This window comes from Xylaria bambusicola, assembly GCF_022495145.1.
Source record: "Xylaria bambusicola strain CBS 139988 unplaced genomic scaffold F5B22scaffold_48, whole genome shotgun sequence".
NCBI classification, from domain to species: Eukaryota; Fungi; Ascomycota; class Sordariomycetes; order Xylariales; family Xylariaceae; genus Xylaria; species Xylaria bambusicola.
Window position 1 is genome coordinate 157606 of NW_025953601.1, and position 22002 is coordinate 179607.

The window sequence follows — 22002 nt, forward strand, 5'->3', positions numbered from 1 at the left end:
ATAAAAGGGATGAAGATGAATTAGCGATCTTTGCAAGGGGCAGCTGGTGATCTCTGATGAATACCTCGAAACGCTTGGAATATCTGGTTTCAATTAGAAGCGGTGTTGGGTTTCGTTACAATCAAACGACGATACACGATCATCGCAATGGTTTAGTACAGGCCTGATGAGAAGCAGTCTGTTTTATTTTGTTCAGAATAAACGACAATCTGGCGCCCAGTCATCAGTCATACCTATGTAATAATATACTACATTCTCCTGACATCAAAACCCAACCTCATTACCCAAATATATGAAACACGAATTAAAATCATAGATTACAGTTTCTGCTGTTTCCAGCGATAGTAATGCGCTTACCACAGCGCACAGGTTGGCTCCTTCTTTTTGCATTTGAAAGCTTCTAGGAATGCTGCTGAATTCTGAGGGGCGACGCGCGAACGCGCAAAGGGAGGTGCGTGTGCATTTGGTGTAGCAGCTTGGGCGGGTGTTAGTCTAGAACACCAGACCTGGCCGTAGGCGATAAAGAAGAGCTGATCTTTCGTGAACTGTTCCAGGCCCGGCAAGCCTTTCTCCGGGCACGCGTTGTCGAGCTTCTTCCACATATCATACGAAGTCAGCAGGCCACCGGCGTCCGCAATGTTCTCAGCGAGTGTGGTAACACCGTCCACGTAGATCGTTTCGTTCTTGCCCGACTTAGCAGTGACCCCGTCAAAGCCAATGATGGGCACCTTGGAGTACTGCTCAACGAAGCATTGAGTCTTGTTGTCGAAGGTTTCCGCGCTGGAGTCAGACCACCAATCTTGCAGTCGGCCGGTTTGATCGAAGTGGCGACCGACGCTGTCGAAACCATGAGTAACCTCATGGCCGGCGACAACGCCTAACCCGCCGTATGAAAGGTACTTAGGCGCCTTACGGTCGAAGAGAGGGAATTGAGATATGCCGGCAGGGACGATGGCAGTGTTTCTCTCACGCCATTGCCGGGCGTTGGCGATCCAGGAGTGAACACCGTAGTTAGGCCATGTATTTTCATCAACAGGGAATGAAAGGGCTTTCCACTCAAGTTCAGAGTACCACTTGCGGATAGAGAGTGCATTGGAGAAGTACGAGCCTGTGATCTTCACGCCATCGTAATAAGCCTTCAGGTTTGTGGCGTTGAGCGCATCGGGCGTATCCATAGGGTATCCCACGCGTAGAGCCATATCGTCTAGCTTGATCTGGATGAGCTTCTTGGTGTCGTCGTCTATCCAGGGCACATTCTTCGCGCGCTCGCCGAACGAAGCGAGGAGGTTGTTCATTAGGGTAGTCACTGCCGTGCGATCTTCGTCGTCGTATTCTTGTTCTATGAAAAGCTTGCTAGTCATCCAAGCGATACTCGTGTCGAGATAATCGGCGCATGTGTCAACTCGGTCCGCAGTAGGATCCTGTGACTGGATTAGTCATACGAAAATTACGAGAGTCAAATAAAAGTTAGCGAGCTGTAACTTACAACAGATCCTGCGACGTAGGATGCATAGTTGCCGTAGGCAGAGAAGATCAATACGGTCTGGAGGGTAGCGGTGGATGTCTGGCTGACAAGCGTGGAAACGTTCATCCATACATCCGGTATTTGGAGCTGCATTCGCTCGACCGAGTATCCCTCTGGCGCCCTGCGTTCTATAACCTCTTTGAATCCCATTGCTGGTGCAGCATTCTCAGCTTCTTCGACTGTTGTAGTATAGTATAGAAGATCCTATACCTAATTAGTTATCTATATACTACAGACGATTGGCAGTTAGCTTAAGGAGACATACATCCAGGTCAAGACCCGTGGAATCGGCCAAGGCGGTAGCAAATACCCCAGCCAATTGTGTCGAAAATGTTAACAAACTCTTCGCCAGCTGTTTGGAGACACCTTGCTCGACAGCTTGTGGTATGAGCACTTCGATGAGAGCTTCAATAGTTGTGACATTGCCCTGGGTAGCAAGACTAGAAATGTCATAGGTGGATGGAATAGGTTTATCGGCGGTTGGGCTGACCAAGTTGAACGCAGGAATCATGGACTCGGGGTTTTCCACATCCACGAAAGTGCCAAAGTCTCCAAACACAGCTGCGCCAACAGAGTTCAAGTATGCGAGTGCATCTGCCCATTTCTCATAGTTGCCCTCTAACGTTTTGTTGGAAGCATAGTTCTCAACGGGAAATAGCTTCTGTACCTGAGCGATTATATCAGGGACTCCGGCTAATCCATTCTTCTCAATCGTATCGACATCTAGGCACGCAGCGAAATCACCGGCCACCATGTTAAAAACATCTTCATCGTCGCTTGTAGCCTTTTCAGTGTTAGATGAAGCAAAATCCATATTATGAGTGAAACCCAAATGCACTTACATCGCTCTGTGGGTTGTAAGGGTGAGTTAGCAGCTGTACGATGACATCCTTGTTTCGGTTCTGGATTCCCGTTAAAGTATCAGTTACTTCGAATGGGTGATCCGCAGGGAAACCTCCGCAGACGTCTAATCTTTCATTAGCTTCATCATTTCGAGGGCTTTATAGGCATAGATGCTCACAGGCGTCGAAGTTAGTGCATGGGTCAATGGAGTTGTATTCTGGGTGCATGTTGGTGAGTATTCTTGCGGTGGCCTGGACACAGGCCGGTGTTGTGCACAATCCCAATGAGCCCGTCATATTGGCAGCCATATTAATCTGTAAGGGGAAGGAGGTGTGAGAGGCCTGATGCAAGAAGTTCAAACCTCTTCTGTTGGAATTGTCATATTTTATATTTTTAATTATACAGCCTCAGTCGAGAGACCTCGCTCACGGCATTTTTGAATGACGTATTTCCTAAATGCTTGGTATTTAGGAATAATCTTTTTTTAGTAGCCCTAGGTAGACCTTGAGAGTCAGCTATGGTAGTGCCCATTAAGGATTTAACTAACACTGCTTTATTGGCTAGCAGCAGTGGCTGAACAGACATCAGGCAGCGTAGATCATAATAGCGGGCTCAAAATACGGCGTAAACAGATCTCTTGCCCAGCTGGCTGTCAGCACTAAGCCGTATTTAAGGTTGCCGGTCTGGGAAATATATAGGCCAAGACTTCTGATGCCGCAGTCGCTGATGGCCCGCAATCTTATGTAGTCCCGACCTTCAACCCAATAACTTCATAATCACCAAGTAAGCCAAGTTGCGCCGTCCTCATTAGCATCGCAAGTTCTGCCTTGTGTATACTTCACAAGTCCGAAGGTGGAAAACGTGGTTGCGGTGAGCACTGCCAACCCCACAATGGCCACCTTGCACTGCCAAGTAGTTTAGTGAGGGGCTAAGCGCACCGTTCCATGGCAATGGTACGTTCACTATATTAGTTGAGGCTTGAGACATAAGCATGTAGGTTAGTGATTTTGGGGAATTTGTGAATAGTGGCGATGTCATGGGGGAACGAAGACGGTGGCGCTAAAGGCAGGGCGAACCTCTGAACAACTTTTAATGAGCACGAGCGGAACCTTCCGACTCCATTCGCGACCTAGGTACGTCATTCTACTACTACTTGCCTTCAACAATTCCAATATAGAGGTAGGTATGTTCCTAAGTCCGTAAGTTGACTTACATATATACCATTATATTCCTCAAAAGCTAGGTAGCCTACCTAGCATGCCTTAATACATAAGAACCATATTACGGATTACTTAATAATCCATCGTTGCTTCCTCGGATAAGCCGCCCCTTGCCGTAATGTATGAGTGTCATAACTGGAGTCGCATATTCGAAAGGCACGGTATACTCGAAGGAGGTCAATGGGATAATTAGGCTGATCTGTATTTTGATCCATCTCTGGGCCCTTCAACACTCGATGAGGGAGAAATGATATATGAACGCTATGAGCAACATGGCCAGACTCATCGACGCTTATTGGCAAGAGATATATGTAAATGTCAATATCAGTTTAAACTTGGCAGCCTACAAATGTAGTTTCGAAACCGAGTAAAACAACGACAATCCAAAATCCCAGTAAATCATCTAGCCGTGGCTATCAACAGACCTACCGGCATAATGTCACCTCCAACCGTCTCCAACTCTGACAGACCGATAATTGCCCTCGAAGAGCACTTCCTCTCTCGCGCTGCTCGTGATATAGAGCCCAATTCTCGTAACGAGAGAGAAGAATGGGATACGAACATATAGTTGACGACAAGTGGCAACTGGGCCCTGGGTCCTTTGGCCTACATCCTGTGAATACGAAGCATAACAGGATCATGTACGTAGACTATCCCGTTCACAAAGAGTGCCGATGCTTTAATACGGCTGGAAGAGTTGGAGGACAGTGAAATGGTCAACAAAAAGGAATTGGAGGGCATCCGGTGGAGGGAATGCGGCTCAGTTGCCAAGACTGAATGTGAATGCAGGGTCAGATACTGCTTAAAGTTATGGTTCATTGCGCGATGTGTCATATAAATCAGAGACTCTTCTCATAGGCTATTTAAATAAATAAATAAAAATAAGGCTCATTGAACATGGGAAAGGCAGCCATGTCTCCTCCCTTACGAAAATCCCCTAATTCCTTCCTAAGTACACAATACTCTCACTACATTAATTCGAGTAGCAAGGCAAGCTCTTCCTACAATACAACTATGGACACGGCATGGCCCCTAAGCCCAAGGAATGTTAGCGCCGACTATCATCAACCCTCAGTCATTAGCGCAAAAGCTCAACAATTACATGCCAACAACCATCAACTTGGACTTTCAACCTTTTTTTTTTCTCTACTTCTTTTCTTTTTCAATTAAAATAAGTTATGTCATATTGCTTACACCAAACAGCGATAGAACACAAGCTAACTGTGAGGGTAAAGAGGGGTTGAAAGAAAGAAAGAAAAGAAAAAGAAAAAAAAAAAAAAAACATACAACACCAGGGATTCGCTGGTCGTCACCGACCCAACTACTAATCTGGCGGTATCTGGCTTGGCTATGGGGGAGCGGACGGGACCCCGCATTTTCCAGATCCTATGGTCGTATGTAGTAGACTATTCTGTTAATTCCCATTATATATCTTACAAACCCTCCCTACATGTATTGGCTTAGTGCCAAGACTTTGACTGTGTTCAAGTTGAGGAATCGCTTCCTACCCCTTTTCAATCAGCCACCAAAAGAAATAATCTTGTACTATGTACATCGGCTCTTGACTGTTGATATTTAGCTGTTATGTTAAGCCTGGTGACCACGCCATGCCCTTTACCGTACGTGATCCTGCACGTAGTTCCCAAACAATGATCTTTCTAGGATCAGGGGGTGTGCACTCTATCCACTCCCATCGTATACAAACCGCACTACGTGATGGAATGCGTCGCGGGCCTAAAACCGTACATGTTTTGAGTATGAGTTCGAATCTGGAACAATCATCTTAAGATTCGACTTGTGATCGCGGTTCTTTTGTTGTGCATACAAATGCTGGAAGGTTAAGATAGAAGCCTCGAGAATTGGAGCTTCTAGCATCTGAAATTGGAGTCCCCAGGTTCAAGGCTTAAGACATCCATGGATGTGTCACTACTGGACCTTCGTACATAGGCACTTGATAAACCTCGGGATTTGATAGAGATGCTTACCAATCGAGTTGCATCAACTATAACTGCACCTAAGTGGAACTAATTCATTTCAAAGCAAGACGCAATTGAATGAGTTCAATATTGCCACTTATCGCGCCATCCCTTTAAAACTGTAGGTGTCCTGTTTACTACTTTACTCACGCAAAGCAAATCTTGATCAAATGTACTCCAGTTTGATCACTAATCGAATCATAGCGCTCGATTTCTACTCAGCTTTCTCGGCGATATCAGAGGATATGTGCACAAGAGAGCTCGTAATTAATGTTACTACATCTAGCAAATATCATGTCCCGGCAGACGGGATCATATCACACGGAGTATCGGAGATCGATGAATAATCATTTATTAACTTCACGAAGAGCTGGTGCGAGGAAGAAGAAGTTGGTGTAGGTGCCCCTTCGTGTCGAGGGACCAGGGGTGCTTCATCAACAACTACAAACACAACTCGCCAAGACGAGGTCGGCAGCTGAGGTATGGTAGCAGTATGGTTACACGAATGCGTGTCGATTAATAAGCGTAGGGACCAGAATTTATACATAAAGGACAGTATGAACCAGAAAATCATGAGGCCATCCTCAGCAGATAGCAGTATCTCCGGCCAAAGAACCCTTTTATCGAACGCTCAATCCCATAGGAGTCATCTCTTTGCTTCCAAACAGCTTCATCAACATGGCTCAGTTTAAGAACGTCCTTATCATTGGAGCTTCTGGCTTTTTTGGCAATCTTGTGCTAGAGGCTCTCCAGAAAGACTCGGACTACACATTAACGCTCTTGCAGAGGACATCATCTAAGACACGTTTGCCGGAACATCTGAACATACTCACCATCGCCGACTCATACCCAATTGAGGAACTTACTTCCGCATTCGAGGGGCAGGACCTCATTATCAATTGTATTACAACGCTGTCGGTGAAGGACCAATACAGAATGGTAGATGCCGCTATCGCCGCGGGGGTCAGACGCTATGTCGCCAGCGAATACGGGCTAAACAACATGAACCCAAAAGCACAGGCCCTCAACAATGTCTTCGCGGACAAGGGGAAAGTCCAAAGCTATCTACGTGCGAAAGGCGACGAAGGCCAGATCGAGTGGATGAGCATCTCTTGCGGGATATGGATCAAGTGGGGGATGGCGCACGACTTCGTCGGCATGCACGTGCGAGAGCGCCGGTTCGTGTTCTGGGACGACGGCGAGGGGTTATTCTCCTGCACGACCGAGGAGAACACCGCCGCTGGTCTTGTTTCGGCGTTGAAGGTCCCCGAGGAGACGAAGAACAAGAATCTGTTTTTGAGTGATTTCGCTATCAACCAGCGACAGCTTTTCGATGCGATTGAGAGAATCCAGGGTATCAAGTACCAAATCGAGACAATCGACAGTGAGAAGCTCATCGCGGAGAAGAAGGAGGCGGAAAAACAGGGCGATGGATCCGCGACGATGGCACTCATTGAAACAGGATTCGTAACCGGCAAGTTTGGCGGGCATTTAGAGAAAGAGGGTGTTATTAGTGAGTATATTCTTCCCAAGCATTAGTTTCCCCTGGTTCATGACCCCATCTCACCTTACCCTGCCTCTTGTCATGTCAAAATTTAAGTCTTGACTCCAAAGTGCGATAGCTAATCCGAGTGCTATAGTGAACCAAAAGCTTGGGCTTCCTGAGCGTATACTGGATGAGGTCGTGGCTGATGCTCTGAAGTCGCTGGGAGTTCTGTAGTATGCCGATTCGTTAAGATGAATCGCGAGGCAGACTGTTTATTTGTCAGCATGAAGTTCGGCTAGATGTTCTGGCATTCGAGTTGAAATTACATATACTACTGTTCCCTTCTAGGACAAGGCCCCCTTCCCTTGCAAATGACACGTGATACCCCGTATACTGTGAAGTTTGAGCATCCGCGGTATGTTGTACACTTACTCTTCTAGAATTCCTGGGCTGTAATTGCGCAGGATATGCTTAGCCTGATTACCAAGGTAAACATATATAGAGCTTGAGCATTGTCAGTAGCGAGCGCTGTGGAAACATCAATACCTCTACAAGGGTTGACGTCTCCTATTGTTGTCTAACATTACTCATAGCAAACGAACTTCCCACACCTTCATTCCATTTCCAACTCCCTCCGTATACCATTCATAAGCAACTGAGGGCCAGTTTTCGTAGAACAGGAAACATAGGCAAACACAGATGGGAGGAATTATTACGTGGGCGGGGTATTGCTCTGAATATCATGTACGCCGTACTAATTTGTTTGTTCTCTTACGCACCCAACGTAAGATCTTTTTACAATACGTTGGTTGGATTTTATTGTGTAGTATTTTTCTTTCCAAAAAGCTGCTGTAAATTCATGTTTTAATCAACCAAGAATGTTGTAAAAAGGAGTCTCTAGATATCAATACTTAAAATTATACCTTTTGAGCTGGGAGCCAGTCCTAGCAGGGTTAATGGATGAAGGTTCACTAGAGCAGCGAGATATTGTACTCACATACGACTTGAGTTTGTATATAACTCCCTTTAATGTGACACGTATATGCGTATGGGTTTGCCGTAGTACAAGTCGGAATGCGTCAATATCAAGGGAGGAGGAAGGCGGTACGAAGAACGAGTCTACAGCAGGGCCATCAAAGTATAAGATGCACCCATCAATAAATTCCGCATAATCTTAAAACACCTCAACTTAAGTTATATCTTCCATTACTCTCACCAACTCCTTCCCGTCCGCATTCAATTCAGCACCAGTCAGCAATCCATCTTCAAGAAAGCCCCCAATTTCATATATCTCATACCTTCCCAAAGCGCTGCTTCGGCTCTGATTCATCTTCAAATGTGCTATTACGATTGGAATGAGACCTTATGCTGTGACTGCGAAGGAAAAATAGCGGAGGGTTGGGGGCCAATGACACAAGAGGAGCAAGAATGCAAAGATGCGGGGAATTGTTTGGACAAGAAAAAAGCCAACGACGGGCAGCCTAATACATCGTATAGCCAAACCCCATGCGGAACTTGCATAGCGACTCCAAGCGGTAGCAGTTGAACAACACAACGAGAGACGGGAGTCTGGCCGAGAACAATAGTCGCATTCAAGAAACCGACAACCTCTGGAAACCATCTTACATATAGATGGTGGCCTCGTGATTATTCACGGGCTTCAAGAGGACTCGTTATATTGCCTCCTACATTCATTCACATCTCAAGGCAATTTGAAGTCATAAAACATATACCTTCCTTTTTGATTCGCCTCTCTTTCCTTCTTTCGGGAAGCAAAGTCAAACAATCGCACCTATTATTGCGTGACAATAACAAGAGCAAGTCGGCTCCCTCCGGCTGCTTATGGAGCCTTCTATCTACTTCAGAATTATCTTGTCGAGAGATTTAATTTTGATATCAGCCCCAAGGAACATGTCACTGAGATGGAAGTTTTCTATCTCTTTCCAGAGAGGGGAATGGCAATGTAGTATACTTGTACCTAGTATTACTACAATATCAAACCAAGCCTTGCCCTCCCACAACCTTGCTAGGAACATCACAATGGGACTCTTCGAAAATAATTGCCGGGGATACGCGGCAACGCTTCAGTAAATGTAGATACCTAGGGTCGTGACAGCTTGATTTTTTACAGAACTTGATACACCTACTATGATCTACTCAATCTAGTTGACCCGATACATTGCTAGGAGAAAATCAGAGCTCATAATACTGAATTGGTGATATATAAGGTGAGGAGCTGATAGATTGGGTTGTTTCCAAGCCTACTCAGTATGCATCTAGCGTATACCGGGCCTCAGTACTGCTACTATAAAAAGGAATGCAGAAAGACTAAGACAACATATGGTTGTTACATGTCACGTTGGTCATGTTAATAGGATTTAGGCAGTTAGGGGAAAGAAAGGATCAGGGATTAGGATGAATCATATATGTATTTGGGCGTCAATGATAGTAATAGTGCTGACTTGGGATATCAGACGGCTAATCAAGCGCTTAGGGGTATCAAAGATGCCTTGACTTGTCGTATGCCCTGTTTTCTACCTGAGAACCGCGAGCGCATCCAGTGCATTGACAATTGAAGTAGCACCGGGGTGCCAAATTCATCCCAAGTCATAAACCCCTTCACCAGCCAAGTAAAAAACTCCAAAAGTCGTAAAGCAAGTCTATAGTCATAAGGACAAAGTAAGGGCCCAGAACCGAGACCTGATAAAGGTGTAATGTTGTGTTTTGGAAGGGTTTCATCAAAGGATGTCTTATATCAAGACATCATGTCGAGTAGAGACATCGAAGAGCACATGTAATCGTGTACCATGTCGCTTAATTTCGACCTGGCATTAAGGTTTCGGTACTGGGCGTAGCTCTGTATATACAGCGCCATGTGTCGAGGTAGTTGTCTACCAGCGTGCTGCCAACATCCCCTAAGGGTGGTGAAGAGCAATAGGGTATGTTCGAATCTCACGCTGATGGATCACAGGTGTAAAAGTGGTGTTGAAGTGCCTCGCCTTGATCTCCACTGTTGCATTGGTCGGGGCGTAGAAAGGGGCAGCGACGCCAACCTGAACAAGAGTAGCAACAGCTAAGATAGCAGCCAAGAATTTAGCCATGGTGAGGTAGTATGAGAGGATTGTTTAAGATGACAGAACCACTGAAGACAGCAAAGACTGGAGATGAAAGGAAAAGGAAGAGTTATGGGAAATTGAGAAGGAGTTCTTCCAAATTTCAGGGCGGAGAGAGACAGGTCTGCCTCCTTATATCGCCAAACCAGGCCATCGTCACTAGGAAATGTTTTACATCCAAAGTGGAAAACACTTGCCGATCAATCTCTACATCTTGGTATCCCATTTGATCCTTAGAATAAAGACGTGTATAGCCCTTGTATTCGGTAATTCTCATTATAATTGCGTACGTATACCCCACGCCTGTTCACCTATCTCCGATTTACTATAGAATGCCTAGCCAAGACATGGGCCAAGCCTCAACGTACCCGTGTCATTCAATGATAGCTAGCTCAGGGGTTCTAGGAACTGATTGGTTCAGAGTGTCAATGAGATCGGCAGTCGAAAGCACCATCTGTAGCCGCATGTTTTATAGCTTCTGAAAGGAGGACTCGAGCAGAATACTGCGATAACCGCAACAGGGGTCTAATATCAGCGACTTACCACACTTGTTACCCCGTGCCGATCAATAGGTGATCCCTAATGTACGATGACTAACCCCCGATGTTACTGAAAGAGGAAAATCAGATCGAAGAAAATATTTTCACACTTCGTTCTCGATAGACTAACATGTTGGCGATATTCCCTTCAAATTGTGTCGAGCGGTAGATAGTATGTTCACGAACAACAACTCCAGTCCAGGCACTAAATCACCACACTAGCGCTCAGATAGATCATGATGACCTCATTATGAAGAGCTGCCCACTTTGCTTTGAGGTATCAGTATGGATGTTAAAATATTTGTAATCCGTCTACTCCAAAAGGTATATCACTATCAAGTTTCGGCTGAATGCACATGTTGAAGTATCGCAGACTTCGCTCACGTACCTTATAAAACCTCTTCATCGGAGCTCTTTACCTCCTGTAGTACAAACATCCTTAACCTGCCCATGCGCTCCAATGGGTGACTACGTCAAGTTAGTGGGAAGACGAAACGCTCGCGTCATAAGCGTATCGTACAACGGCTCGCATGCAATACTACCCTACCAGAACACGCGTTTGCCCATGGCAGCCCAACGCTCGCTCGCTTAGTTGATCCGATTAATATGAAAGAACCTTCCTGACTAATTGATCTCGACTCGCTATTGCTACGAAGTATGTGTAGGTGGTATTGCAGCGAGCATGCTGTTACTCTGAGCCGCTGCCATACTCCAACACTCTAAGCGAGATCAGTGGTATTCGCCTGTGGTACCTAGTCGAGTTCACCATGCTTCTTCAACGAGTCAGAGGAATCCTTCGTTTCTTTCTATCGCGATTGGCGTTCACCGAGAATCTTCGACATCAATGCTAGGCTAGTAGGACGTAGGACGCGTTCAATGATTCCCAAGCACCGAACCTTCTCTAGTGTGACAATCGCACTGGCGGACATTCCATATTAGCTTAGCCCTGAGTGCAGGGCCAAATGCCGATCGTAGCGCCTCCTTAGCCTTGGACCTGTCGATCTGGAGATCACAAAGGCTAAATGATTAAAAACCGTCAACCTGGGCAATTCGTCGGATTGTCCGCCTTTTCTGCCACAGCCGTTATCTGTAGCGCAACCTAGTTCTGCATCACTATCTCCCATTTTGAGAAATGGAGGCGCCGATCATCGACTCTTCCTCCCACTTGACAAGTTGACAGCAAGAGGCCACCGAGGCATGGAAGATGAGGACATTAGCCGTTATCAGTGACCCCAAGAGCCTAGATCATAAAGTTAGAGCCTCTCCTTATTCACGCCAAACAAAACAAGGTATCTATCTCCCCAGCCGACAAAAAGCCGACCCGGATCCCAAGCTCCGCCCTCGCCGCAAGAAACCAGCGCAGCACCTTGATCCATCATAGTGCCTGGTCGAACATCGACAGCAAGCCGCCGTGGCCCGTCCTCTATTCTTTATTACCCGACGCTTCAGAAACCTGGCAAAGACAGATTATATCGTGCAGCAAACCAGGTCCATCCCGTGTCTATTTATTCAATGGCTACCAGGAACAGATGCTAGCAATTCGCCTATGCGCTGTGCTGGTCGTCTAGTATCGTGGGTGCCACAAAACGTGCGATCAGCGCCAAGTACCGATTGGATCGCTCAAACCTACTCGTTCGTCCTTTGGCAAGCGAGCGCGACGGTCATCTATCACGGCCAATCAAGTGATTGCTCATATATGACTGCAAGCTTGCCGTTAAAGATCCGATCCGAGTCGCATCACACCCTTCAGCGTTTCAAAGTATAGCACACGACAAATATTTCTCCGGGCACCTTACCAATATCTTAGTATCTTAGATAGTTGTTTGCGAGTCCACGCAACATATGCTTGGCACTAATAGGTAGGAGGCGGGTGGGATCATATTCTCTTGATTCTTAAGAATGGATATTGCGGTACTTGCCACGAGATAACGCGCGGGATCAAGAGGGATTTTGCGAAAACACAATAGCCAACTAATATTGGCAGCTTACTAAAATACCGTGAGCATCTTCATAGCTTCGTTGATCGATTCTCCGCCAGCTAAACCCGCCGAGTAGCTTCTTGCCTTCGCCAATAGCGCTGATCGCTCATTAGCCTAGATGAGGTGATGTGGCAGGATTCTCCTTATCTTGAATTTTCCGAAAGCGTATTGTCCGCTCAACGTCGCCATTCGAGACGATCTTGACCACAGCGCCCTACTGGCCTTCGAACCCTAGAAACTCAAATCTACGAACAAGGGATGACAGGCTAAGTGATAAATTAAAACGCAACCGCAGAAAAGGCAACATTTGTTATCCTACCCAACTCGGTACTCGGCATCCATGAGAATTCTGCCCGCCCACCGACTACTTGGTGTTACAGTACTCACATAGACGTCCAGTAGGCAGGGGAATGATACTGATGTCGGTTGATTTACTGACCGTCCTGAGCTAGTGGGGAATCACTCAAGTGATCACACAGATATATCATCATGATACCATTCAATCTATATTACTGTTATTGAGCACACGAGACATTTTGGGCTTCCACAACCGCAATTGTTGAGTACCCAATAGCCTACATGTATACGTAACATCTATCCGACCGGCAGACTAGCAGAGCATCTATGTAGGTAGACATTAACACCAGTCACGATTCTTTCTCCGTTCATGTAACCAAAACCTAGGTACTATTTACTTCAACTGACATGCTAATACCCCGTTTAATCTAGTGAACTCATCAGTCATGTCATATGCAACAAACAGCAGCAGTCAATATATTCATTAATATTCACGAGGAACGGAATACAATCAGACAACCCTACATTGCCTGATAGGAATTACCCGAATAGACCTCCAGATGAGAGCGCATATTACGCTAATACTTGCCACCTCCCACGAGCAACTCCTAACTCGTAGTGATGCGGCGAAACTCATCCTGAGTATGTAAGCGCACTTCGTCTACCAGCCCGCGTTCCCTCATACCCTTCAATATTGCCAGCACAGCAGGCGACGCGCTTTCGCAATCAACCCCAACAGAGTAGACCCCGCTGCCCACCGCTCCAGATGTTCCAACCGCAATCTCCAGGCCGTCTTCCAGCGGCACTCCCATATCTGCCCCATTGGCCGGCGGAAATCTCGCCGACGTCGTTAGAAACAGATGTCTCTGACCACACTCGTCGATAGGCACATATTCGAAAGTCTTCAGCACCTCTTCAGGGTAAATATCGAGGAGCTTTGTCTTGACAGTGCCCGGGTAATCATGGATGAAACTGACTTCTGGCGCACCCTGGGCGACGCCCTCAATGCCAAGAGTCACGAGCGACGTGAGATGCCCGCGGAACTTCTCTACCGGAATGGTAAGCGCTGGGAAATCGTTGCGGTCGATCTCGTCTTCGTGGCTGCCGCCTCCCACACTGACAACACGACGGAGCTCTGACGCGTGCTGTACCAGAGGAAGGAGATTGGTGATGAAGCGGACACGGGCGTAGTAGTTGATTGCAGCTAGTAGGTGAATGTCCTCCGCCGTCTCTGTGACTTGTGATTAGTCCTCGACAGTAGTCTTAGTATCACGCGTACATACTAGACCGGTCCAGACTCGCCACTCCGCAGCTGAGAAAGAGGAGATTGATAGACTGCTCCCTTGCCTTGATCTCTTCGCATACCTTGTCCACATTGCGGATCAAGCTCACATCAGCCTGCCGGAAGATGAATTGGCCGGTCGGATTGAGTGCCTGGCACTCGGCTATGATACGGTCCGCAGCTTCTTGCGAGCGGCCGACGAAATACACTCGTGGGCTAGCAGCGTGCTGCGCGAATTTCTTCAGAGTCGCTTCGCCGATGCCACTTGTCCCTCCAACGAAAAGCGCAACCAAGTTACTTGGCAAGACGGAAGAGATCCGCGCATTGGAGGCATTGACAGCTGAAAGAGAAACCATTATCCCTTTAATTGGAATATTAGCATTGCTACTACATTTGCCAAGGGGTGTCTCCTAAGAATAGTCAAGGATCTCTTGCATACTCACAATCTTACGATGAATTAAGGCGTTACTTAAGCTTATGTGAAAATGAAATAGAAGCAGCACTACAACAAGACAGATCACTCATATAGGTATATATATAGCACCCGACATCAATCATTTTGAAAAGCAAGAACGTCAGTAAACTATCTGATGATGTACACATGTGTATGGAAAGAGACACTGCTGGTGATATGCGACCGATTCGGTATTTGTATAAGCCGCTCATTGGCCAGAAAACGCCGAAGATGCGTCAGGGGGCCGAGCAATGCGGGCCGGTCGGTGGCCGCAAAAGAGGCAACGAGATGACCGCGGAACTCCGCCAGCACTTACAATGTCCCAGGTTATCGACAGTATTCGATTCGACTCATTAGCTACGGGTCTGGAATGCCTCAAAGATCTATGCAGGAGCGATCTCAAATAGGAATGAGCCGCGGCAAGACTCGCTCGGCCTGTAATCGCTGCCATCAGCAGAAGCTCCGCTGCATCAAGGCGGCAGAGCAAAGCGTTTGCGAGCGGTGTACAAGGCTTAAGATCGAATGCCGTTACAGCCCGCGCGAACGCCGGGTTGGCCGAAGCGGGCGATGCAGGACCGGTGCTTGGCCTCAACCGAGGAACTTGGCTCCGCTGCCAATGCCGGACACACAGCAGACTATTCCCATCCCGGGGGGTAATGAGTGCGGTTGGCTGTCCTTCTCCGGTACAGGAGTTAATAACGCCGAAGGACTGCGTAAGCATTTGAACTTGACGCTCGTGTTATACATAATTCCATTAACGCTTCGCTCTGCTACCCAGGTTACCTCGGCTCAGATGCCAGGTCCCTCGATGTGTCTACAAGTCAGCCGTACCAGCTCACTGAGACTCTAGACATGTATTCATTCAGCCGCGATAGTGGCTCAGTGCTACCCATGATATCTGACAATCAGGCCATGACGAGCGGGGTGAGAGGTGATTGCACCTTCGAGCCGCTCGACATAAACAGCCAGTATAACGATGGTCCGAGCTATGTACTAGGATATCCTCTCACGTCAACAACCGGGCGACTAACAAGCTTGAATATGGCCCTTTGTGAATGTGCTAGTAAACTTCCCTCCATCGAGCCACGCCGTATAGAGCCAGCAGGAAGTATTCACAATACTCATGTCGCAAGCAACAATAAAAGAGAGGCCGCTCTCTTCGCGCTCGACGAATTATTCTGTGCCACGAACGAATTCATCACTATCATGAAGAGCCTCTGTTCGCAAGCCAATGATAGCGAGATTCCAAATCATCTAACCTGCGCCTCAGCTACAGAATCTAGTCGTCAGGAGATGATGTCCACAGCACACATCGACGAAGCAACCACGCTACTCTTCTTATCCTGCCACTGCCGTCTCGCCGACATCTACGAGTCCATCTTCAAAGGGATACGGCGCTGTCTCTCCGGCTCATACACAGCGACACATTCGATAGCCGGTGTCATCCTGCCCCAGTTGCAGGTTGGTGGCTTCGGAGGTAAGTAGTACGCTCTATACTCCTTTGAAATGAGGGTTTCATACCTCTTTTCCCTGTGCCATTGCTCCCGCGCTCGTCTAGTAGTTACTAACTCTGGCTTTCCCGGGTAGGAGTCAGTTCCCCAGCATTGCGCGTGGACTCCAATGGGCCACCATTATCGCCAGCTAAGATATCCATGTACTTAGTTCTGACCGTGACGCTATCATCACAGTTATGGACGCAAATAAGAGACACAATGAGAAGCTGTAGAGCTTCTTGGGATCAAGTGTCGATGACCGCCGACCGAGAAGTAACCTTAGGTCCGGCGTGGGATATGGCGATGAAGAGGACGAGTAGATTATCACGGGCCATAGAGGTCATCCAAGACGCGTTGTGACAATAGCCGCGTCATCACACTACTAAAATGTATAAAGCATAGGCATTATCGCAATTGATATTAAGCCGTGTATTGTTGTACACGTCAAGTGCCACTTCCCTCAGGGTTAGGTAGCTTCTCTGTATAAGCCTGAAGGGACTCTTCGCTACTCTTCGTATGGCCTGCCTCTTTACTTTCTATGTCGCCAGCTATCTTACTCGGAGTAGCCTCTTTTTCTTGCTCATCTTCCTTGGTAGGAACATCTGAGTTCAGACCCTTGAAATCGTCATCGCTTTCCACATCTTTTCCTTCGTCCCCACTATGAGCGTCATCGATGAGGCTGCTGGCCTTGCTAACACCTGCACTATCCGGACTCTGCACACGTAGGCCAAGGCGTTTCTCCCCGGGATCTTCGTCGTTGTCCCCTTTCCAATCCGCAGCCTGCATCTGAGGTACAGGAGCGTTGATACTAGGTTGCTGAATCGGCGACTCCCGTCCGCCTTCAGGTACGATTGATTTCCACACAACAGCAATTCTGTCGGCTGCGCGGGTCCCTTTCTGGCTGGAGCCTTTGATGCCATCCAGCTTGTCCCATTCGATCTCGAACACACCGGTGTCGTCTGGGACACCGTCTTGTTCCGGGCCATTACCCTCAAAGAAAGTATTGAACCAAACATGAGCAACGGCCGTCACCATGGTGAGGCCTACTGACTTTGGTGCACGGTGGCGCCGCTCAATCGTGATATTCACGTCGTTATTAGGAATTCGTATGCGGAGTTTAGGTTTGAATATGACGGCCATGCCACCGGGCTCCGGTTCGCTGTTGTCAGAATGTACTGAGGAAGAATCAGTGGTAGTCCTCTTATTCTTTGATCGGGTTGACGCCGAACGGGACATTCGAGATATGAGTTTGGGCTTATTCTTTCCAGAGGTCTGTTTGGATGCGGAAGATACTGCAGACGTTGTCGTGGCTTCGTTAGCTGCGCCATCAGGGTTATCGGTCCCCTTTATACCCTGCTGCTCGACGTTAGGGCCTGAGTTGTAGCCTGCCATTTCATACATCATATCTACCATGCTGGAACCACCCGGAGCGTTCCCTTCCACGATCTGGCGTTCCTTCTTCGTAAAAGTGTGGAAGACCTTGATCTTCTTACCCTCCTCTGCGAATCCTTCAACGGCAAGCTTGACGCCATCGCGTAGACCCCACACATGGACTTCGACGATTTCGACCTCGCGATCAACGTACTTCTTGCCTCCTTTGGTCCAACGGTCAACGTAGGTCAGCCACCGAAGTTGGCTTGGGATTGATACGCCTGGGCCGAAGTTTGGTCTCATTCTCCTTTCTGTAAACCTCGCGATTGCAGCCTCAGGTGTCCAACCGCACTCGGCAATGAGATAACTGCATGCCATTGTCCCGCTTCTCCCCTTACCCGCCTTGCAATGCACGACGACAACTCGCTCGTTCTTCTTGTCCTTAATGGCATCCACTACCTTGGCGGCCAGCTTTTTTTCACGTTCAACGCCCTCGGGCGCATCAGCGTCCAAGTCGTTTCCATTCAGCCAGTTGCGCATGCTTGCGAGAATCATAGGAACTAATCGGAATGGTGGGGGGTGATGATCGGGCCAAGGGTAGTGTCTTATTCGGCTGTACACAAGCTCGTCTGGATAACCGGTTCCTTCGGCTCGAAATTCCCATATAGCCCAGTTCTTGCCATGTTGGGAGTCGAGGAAATTGACGAGGCGATCGAGCGGGTTGCGATAGGCGCGTTGCGGGTAGGTCTGTGATGGGCCAGAGCTAGGTCAGCTATGTTAGTATTATGCAATCCATGATCGGGCTCGTGAATATGTCTTGTTCCATACGTTGCAACTATATTGTCGGTCACATAACACAGATCTAGGCCTGCCTCGGGATGTCTGGCACGGGGTCCCGCTACGATCTGCCTCAGGAGAGAAGCCATGGCAACGGAAGGGCCAAGGGCAGGCAGTATCACATAATCCTATGGGGAATATCAGCCGAACCCAGATCGAAACCGAAGCGACTCTTGTTGATTAATATTGTGAGATAAAACGTTGGTTAGTTGATTAAGATTAGGTACATGTTGTATTCTTTACTTTCAGTAGGTAGGATGAAGCAATAGCCGACGATGACGATGACGTGGGGTATGTCAGTAGATACCTACCTGGCTAGGTCCTAGGTAGGTACCTAGCGCGCTATAAAGCTCCCTAGGGTGGCCCTTGCTGGGCGAGCGCGGGGGATCGCTGGGCACCCTATCTAAGTAGGTACCTAGTTCCGTAGATCACGTACGTCATTGAATAAGCCACATCGTAACGGTGAGGCTGGTGCTCTCACGAACGACCTGAGAACGCGGTTCGCGCCAATGCTCGGCTTGTAACTCTTATTCTCTTCATTATCGGTACAGTGTAGTGTTACCGACCCCAGGAATATGGCATATCTCGTCTTCAATGACATGTTCTATTAACCTAACGGAGCGCTCTAACCTGCGACTTGCATTTCCTACCTACCTACTTCAACAACTCTGGCTAAAAGGTAGACAGTATCAAGTTCAATCCCAATATGAACCATGCGTGGCTTTATGGCCGGGTACCACTGCGATGACATCAACAGGTTAGCGGGTTGCTGTCATAATACCGTAGACCGTACTTCGGAAGCATCCTGTGAAGCTTCTGGTATCAAAAGTCTTCAGGCCCTCCCGAGAAAGGAACCCGATTAGACCGAGAACTTGAAAAGCACTCACTGAATGGTTGTTGCCAGTCAACCAGATCGCGGTCAGGGTATTCCCAGTACCTGCCTTGCGTATCCCGTCTCTTCGGGTCCATCCAATACCGGAGCACTTCATCCGGCACTTTGAGTAACACAAGGAGCTGACCAGGTGATCTCGACAACAAGAAACTGGCCAGGAACGCTCGGAATTCAGCGTCCGAGTAGTCCCGGACCACGTGAACAATACGCCCCAACACGATAACCCAGTTGTTGATGTTATCGGCATCCAGCGTACCATGCATGATACGCGCCTCTATAGTCCCCGGCTGGTCATCGCCCCGCGGCGCTCTTTCAGTTGAAATATCCTTCCCCCTGATCCGCCACTTGATGCCCGTTCTGCAGTACTTACTTTCCCCGAGCCCTCTGTGCAGATCAGTGATGCTGTCGTACCGCCAGAGATTTTGTAGGAACTTTTTCTCGACCGTCTCAATGTTCTCTGACGGCACATTCTGCATCAACTCCCCATCATATTGCATTCGCTGACGTGGCGGGTGATTGGCCGGCAACACGTTTGCACAATCTTGCCGCTGTTGCTGGTCAATCGAGAACCTATACACATGAGCCCGTGGACTTGTGAACGTTCAGACAAGATGGTAGGAAACTACCGACAAAGCTTTGGAAGACTTACAGAGCACGCCATAGACGAGAACTTCCACTAATTTTTGCACACCACTTGCAGTGTTTTACAATTAGCCAAGCGGACATCATCGCAAGAGAAACGAAACACGTAATCGAACATGAGTAATTCAACTCCAACACCTCACACATTTTTGGCAAAGACACCGTAGCTTGAAAAATGATATACAGTAGGAAGCTTCAACTCACCAACGTGTCCGCATCACGGTCCCGTCTGTGTAACCGGAGAACGGCCTTCTCTGCCAACAACCAAAGGGCCGCAAACCTCTTAGCCTGCAAGAGCGTCCACCCGTGCGTATGGCCCAGGTGTACATGCAAGCCTGTAGAGACCTCCATGGGCTTGTGACAGCGCAGCGCATCGCGAAGTGCACCACAGGCGACTCTAACAGCCTCATAGGATCGCTCGTCTCCTATGGCAAGCACGGGGCTGACAACCTCGGCTCCAAACCAGAAATACTCGTTCCAAGGGTCCTCACTCGTCGCGTTCGCGTATCTCTCCTTGGTCATACCATTGCCGTCTACCGACAGGTCGATTGTGACGGTCCAAGCCTTGTATTGTCTCTTGAGTCCCGGGACAGGCACATGCAGCGGGTCGGTCTGGTGGTTGCGCCAGTCTTCTCTAGCCTGCTTATAGTAGTACAGCTTGCCTACTAACCTCTCTTTCAGTCTGGCCCAAAGTTCCTGGTGTATGGCTTCTTCGGGATCCGGCCACCCACGCACTGTGAATTTTCTGTCTTCGAGCATGTCCTCGATGTCCTCAGCCCGTGTCCTGTGCTTATTTATATCGTTATCAATGTGGTATTGGTCAAAATCATCGTTCCATTTGGTCACAGCTTCATCCATGTTTTCATCTACGCCTCTAACGAGAACCCAATCGTAGACGCTAGAGAAGTTGACAAGTCGAGAACTATTGGAATAATCGTACTCCCGCTCGTCGTCACTATCTTCGCTTTCGCTGAAGTCGTTGATCAATGCTCCGCGAGCATATTTTTCTTGTGGATTTATGTCTTTCTCGGGCCACTTGATTACTACCAGTCCTCTGTCTCTCAGCACGCGAGTCAATTTCGTCTAAGAGTTCCCATCAGTTAGTTATCAAATCTCACTGTTTAGACGAAACATGCAGTAGCACGCGAAGGCTGCATATGAGTTAGGGAACTATTAACTGATAATCTATCTTACCCTCGAATACCGTGCCCGCCGAAAATCCCCATCCCCACCGAAATCATATCCATCGGCGTAGGCACCGTTACGTCCGCGGAACCATTCGAAAATTTCACCACTCTTTTGTCTTTCTTGCCAATGCTTCAGTGACCATTCCGCCATCTTCTTCGAGGAATACCGGGGTTCGTTTGGGTGTGGATCCGTGATGTGAAATGTTTTTCCATCGTCCTTTTTCGTTTTCGGGCACTGCACCACTAGAAACTCGAGCTCGATTCCGAATGTTGCTGTCCCGGGATCTGGGACGGAACCTTTGATTGCTGTGCCTAATCTAACATGTCAGCTCAACAGCTTCTTACGAGAATTTCATTCCCATAGCCAGAATGTTAGTTACTTGATATTCCAACCCGTCACGACTACAAGACTAGAATCGACCAAACAACGCACCCTTTGTCTCCTCAACCCTAGCCACCTTCCCAATGCCTTCCCCAACGGTCGTTTCGTCTAAATTTTCGTCATCATCCAAGTACCCTGCGTCCTGCATCTCGTAGTCACCATCCTCATCAAACCCACTTGCAAGGGATCTCCTCGCCATACCATCAAAGTCGGCCTCCCATGGTGGATCAGGGAAGATAACACCCTTCGTAGGATAGGGGAAACCCCCTTTAGAAGGATCACTGTGGCCCATAGTTTCGTTGAACCAAATCAGTTCGCAGCTACCAAGAGCTCAAGACAGCCCGACACACGTTGACACCTTAGTTATTCAAATGAATCACTCTATAAGTTATCTTCGCACGCCTTGAAATGAAATTCACCGAAACGAACTCAATCTATCGTCTCAGCATCGACACCATGCGAAATATTCCCCTTATCACAACTC

General features: G+C 48.0%; 6 protein-coding genes across 6 annotated transcripts; 2 read left to right on the top strand and 4 right to left on the bottom strand.

The window, feature by feature from the left end:
* Positions 1 to 2952, bottom strand: F5B22DRAFT_398631 (uncharacterized protein). Its single transcript, XM_047971449.1, has 6 exons — positions 2916 to 2952; positions 2547 to 2861; positions 2368 to 2492; positions 1791 to 2309; positions 1487 to 1729; positions 1 to 1421 (listed from the first exon to the last, which is right to left on the bottom strand). The coding sequence occupies exons 2-6, from the start codon at positions 2674 to 2676 to the stop codon at positions 354 to 356; spliced, it is 2085 nt and encodes a 694-aa protein (XP_047827438.1). The 5' UTR covers positions 2677 to 2861; positions 2916 to 2952; the 3' UTR covers positions 1 to 353.
* A 3290-nt stretch (positions 2953 to 6242) lies between these two features.
* F5B22DRAFT_649965 (NmrA-like family protein) lies at positions 6243 to 7284 on the top strand (the record flags this gene model as incomplete). The annotated part of the gene is made up of 2 exons (XM_047979245.1): positions 6243 to 7077; positions 7205 to 7284. 2 exons carry the CDS (start codon positions 6243 to 6245, stop codon positions 7282 to 7284), a joined length of 915 nt encoding a protein of 304 aa, XP_047827439.1.
* A 6126-nt stretch (positions 7285 to 13410) lies between these two features.
* F5B22DRAFT_398671 (NAD(P)-binding protein) lies at positions 13411 to 14820 on the bottom strand. Its single transcript, XM_047971450.1, has 3 exons — positions 14704 to 14820; positions 14262 to 14621; positions 13411 to 14209 (listed from the first exon to the last, which is right to left on the bottom strand). Exons 2-3 carry the CDS (start codon positions 14614 to 14616, stop codon positions 13587 to 13589), a joined length of 978 nt encoding a protein of 325 aa, XP_047827440.1. The 5' UTR covers positions 14617 to 14621; positions 14704 to 14820; the 3' UTR covers positions 13411 to 13586.
* Positions 14821 to 14868: 48 nt separating this feature from the next.
* On the top strand, positions 14869 to 16609 carry F5B22DRAFT_398673 (uncharacterized protein). Its single transcript, XM_047971451.1, has 3 exons — positions 14869 to 15427; positions 15493 to 16191; positions 16302 to 16609. Exons 1-3 carry the CDS (start codon positions 15085 to 15087, stop codon positions 16565 to 16567), a joined length of 1308 nt encoding a protein of 435 aa, XP_047827441.1. The 5' UTR covers positions 14869 to 15084; the 3' UTR covers positions 16568 to 16609.
* Positions 16610 to 16651: 42 nt separating this feature from the next.
* F5B22DRAFT_649968 (phosphatases II) lies at positions 16652 to 18504 on the bottom strand (the record flags this gene model as incomplete). The annotated part of the gene is made up of 2 exons (XM_047979246.1): positions 16652 to 18341; positions 18407 to 18504. 2 exons carry the CDS (start codon positions 18502 to 18504, stop codon positions 16652 to 16654), a joined length of 1788 nt encoding a protein of 595 aa, XP_047827442.1.
* Positions 18505 to 19110: 606 nt separating this feature from the next.
* Positions 19111 to 21810, bottom strand: F5B22DRAFT_649969 (uncharacterized protein; the record flags this gene model as incomplete). Its single annotated transcript, XM_047979247.1, has 6 exons — positions 19111 to 19154; positions 19303 to 19877; positions 19957 to 20000; positions 20154 to 21032; positions 21144 to 21448; positions 21570 to 21810. The coding sequence occupies 6 exons, from the start codon at positions 21808 to 21810 to the stop codon at positions 19111 to 19113; spliced, it is 2088 nt and encodes a 695-aa protein (XP_047827443.1).
* Between the last annotated feature and the right edge of the window lie 192 nt (positions 21811 to 22002).

Bases quoted from the DNA above. Each gene is read 5' to 3' on its own strand.
- F5B22DRAFT_398631 (XM_047971449.1), bottom strand. From the start codon at position 2,676: ATGGCTGCCAATATGACGGGCTCATTGGGATTGTGCACAACACCGGCC. The intron at 2,310-2,367 runs GTAAGTGCATTT...AACACTGAAAAG, and splicing joins CTTACAACCCACAGAGCGAT to GCTACAAGCGACGATGAAGA. The intron at 1,730-1,790 runs GTATGTCTCCTT...AATTAGGTATAG, and splicing joins CCACGGGTCTTGACCTGGAT to GATCTTCTATACTATACTAC.
- F5B22DRAFT_398673 (XM_047971451.1), top strand. From the start codon at position 15,085: ATGCCTCAAAGATCTATGCAGGAGCGATCTCAAATAGGAATGAGCCGC. The intron at 15,428-15,492 runs GTAAGCATTTGA...TCTGCTACCCAG, and splicing joins TAATAACGCCGAAGGACTGC to GTTACCTCGGCTCAGATGCC. The intron at 16,192-16,301 runs GTAAGTAGTACG...TTTCCCGGGTAG, and splicing joins GCAGGTTGGTGGCTTCGGAG to GAGTCAGTTCCCCAGCATTG.
- F5B22DRAFT_398671 (XM_047971450.1), bottom strand. From the start codon at position 14,616: ATGGTTTCTCTTTCAGCTGTCAATGCCTCCAATGCGCGGATCTCTTCC. The intron at 14,210-14,261 runs GTATGTACGCGT...CACAAGTCACAG, and splicing joins GGCGAGTCTGGACCGGTCTA to AGACGGCGGAGGACATTCAC.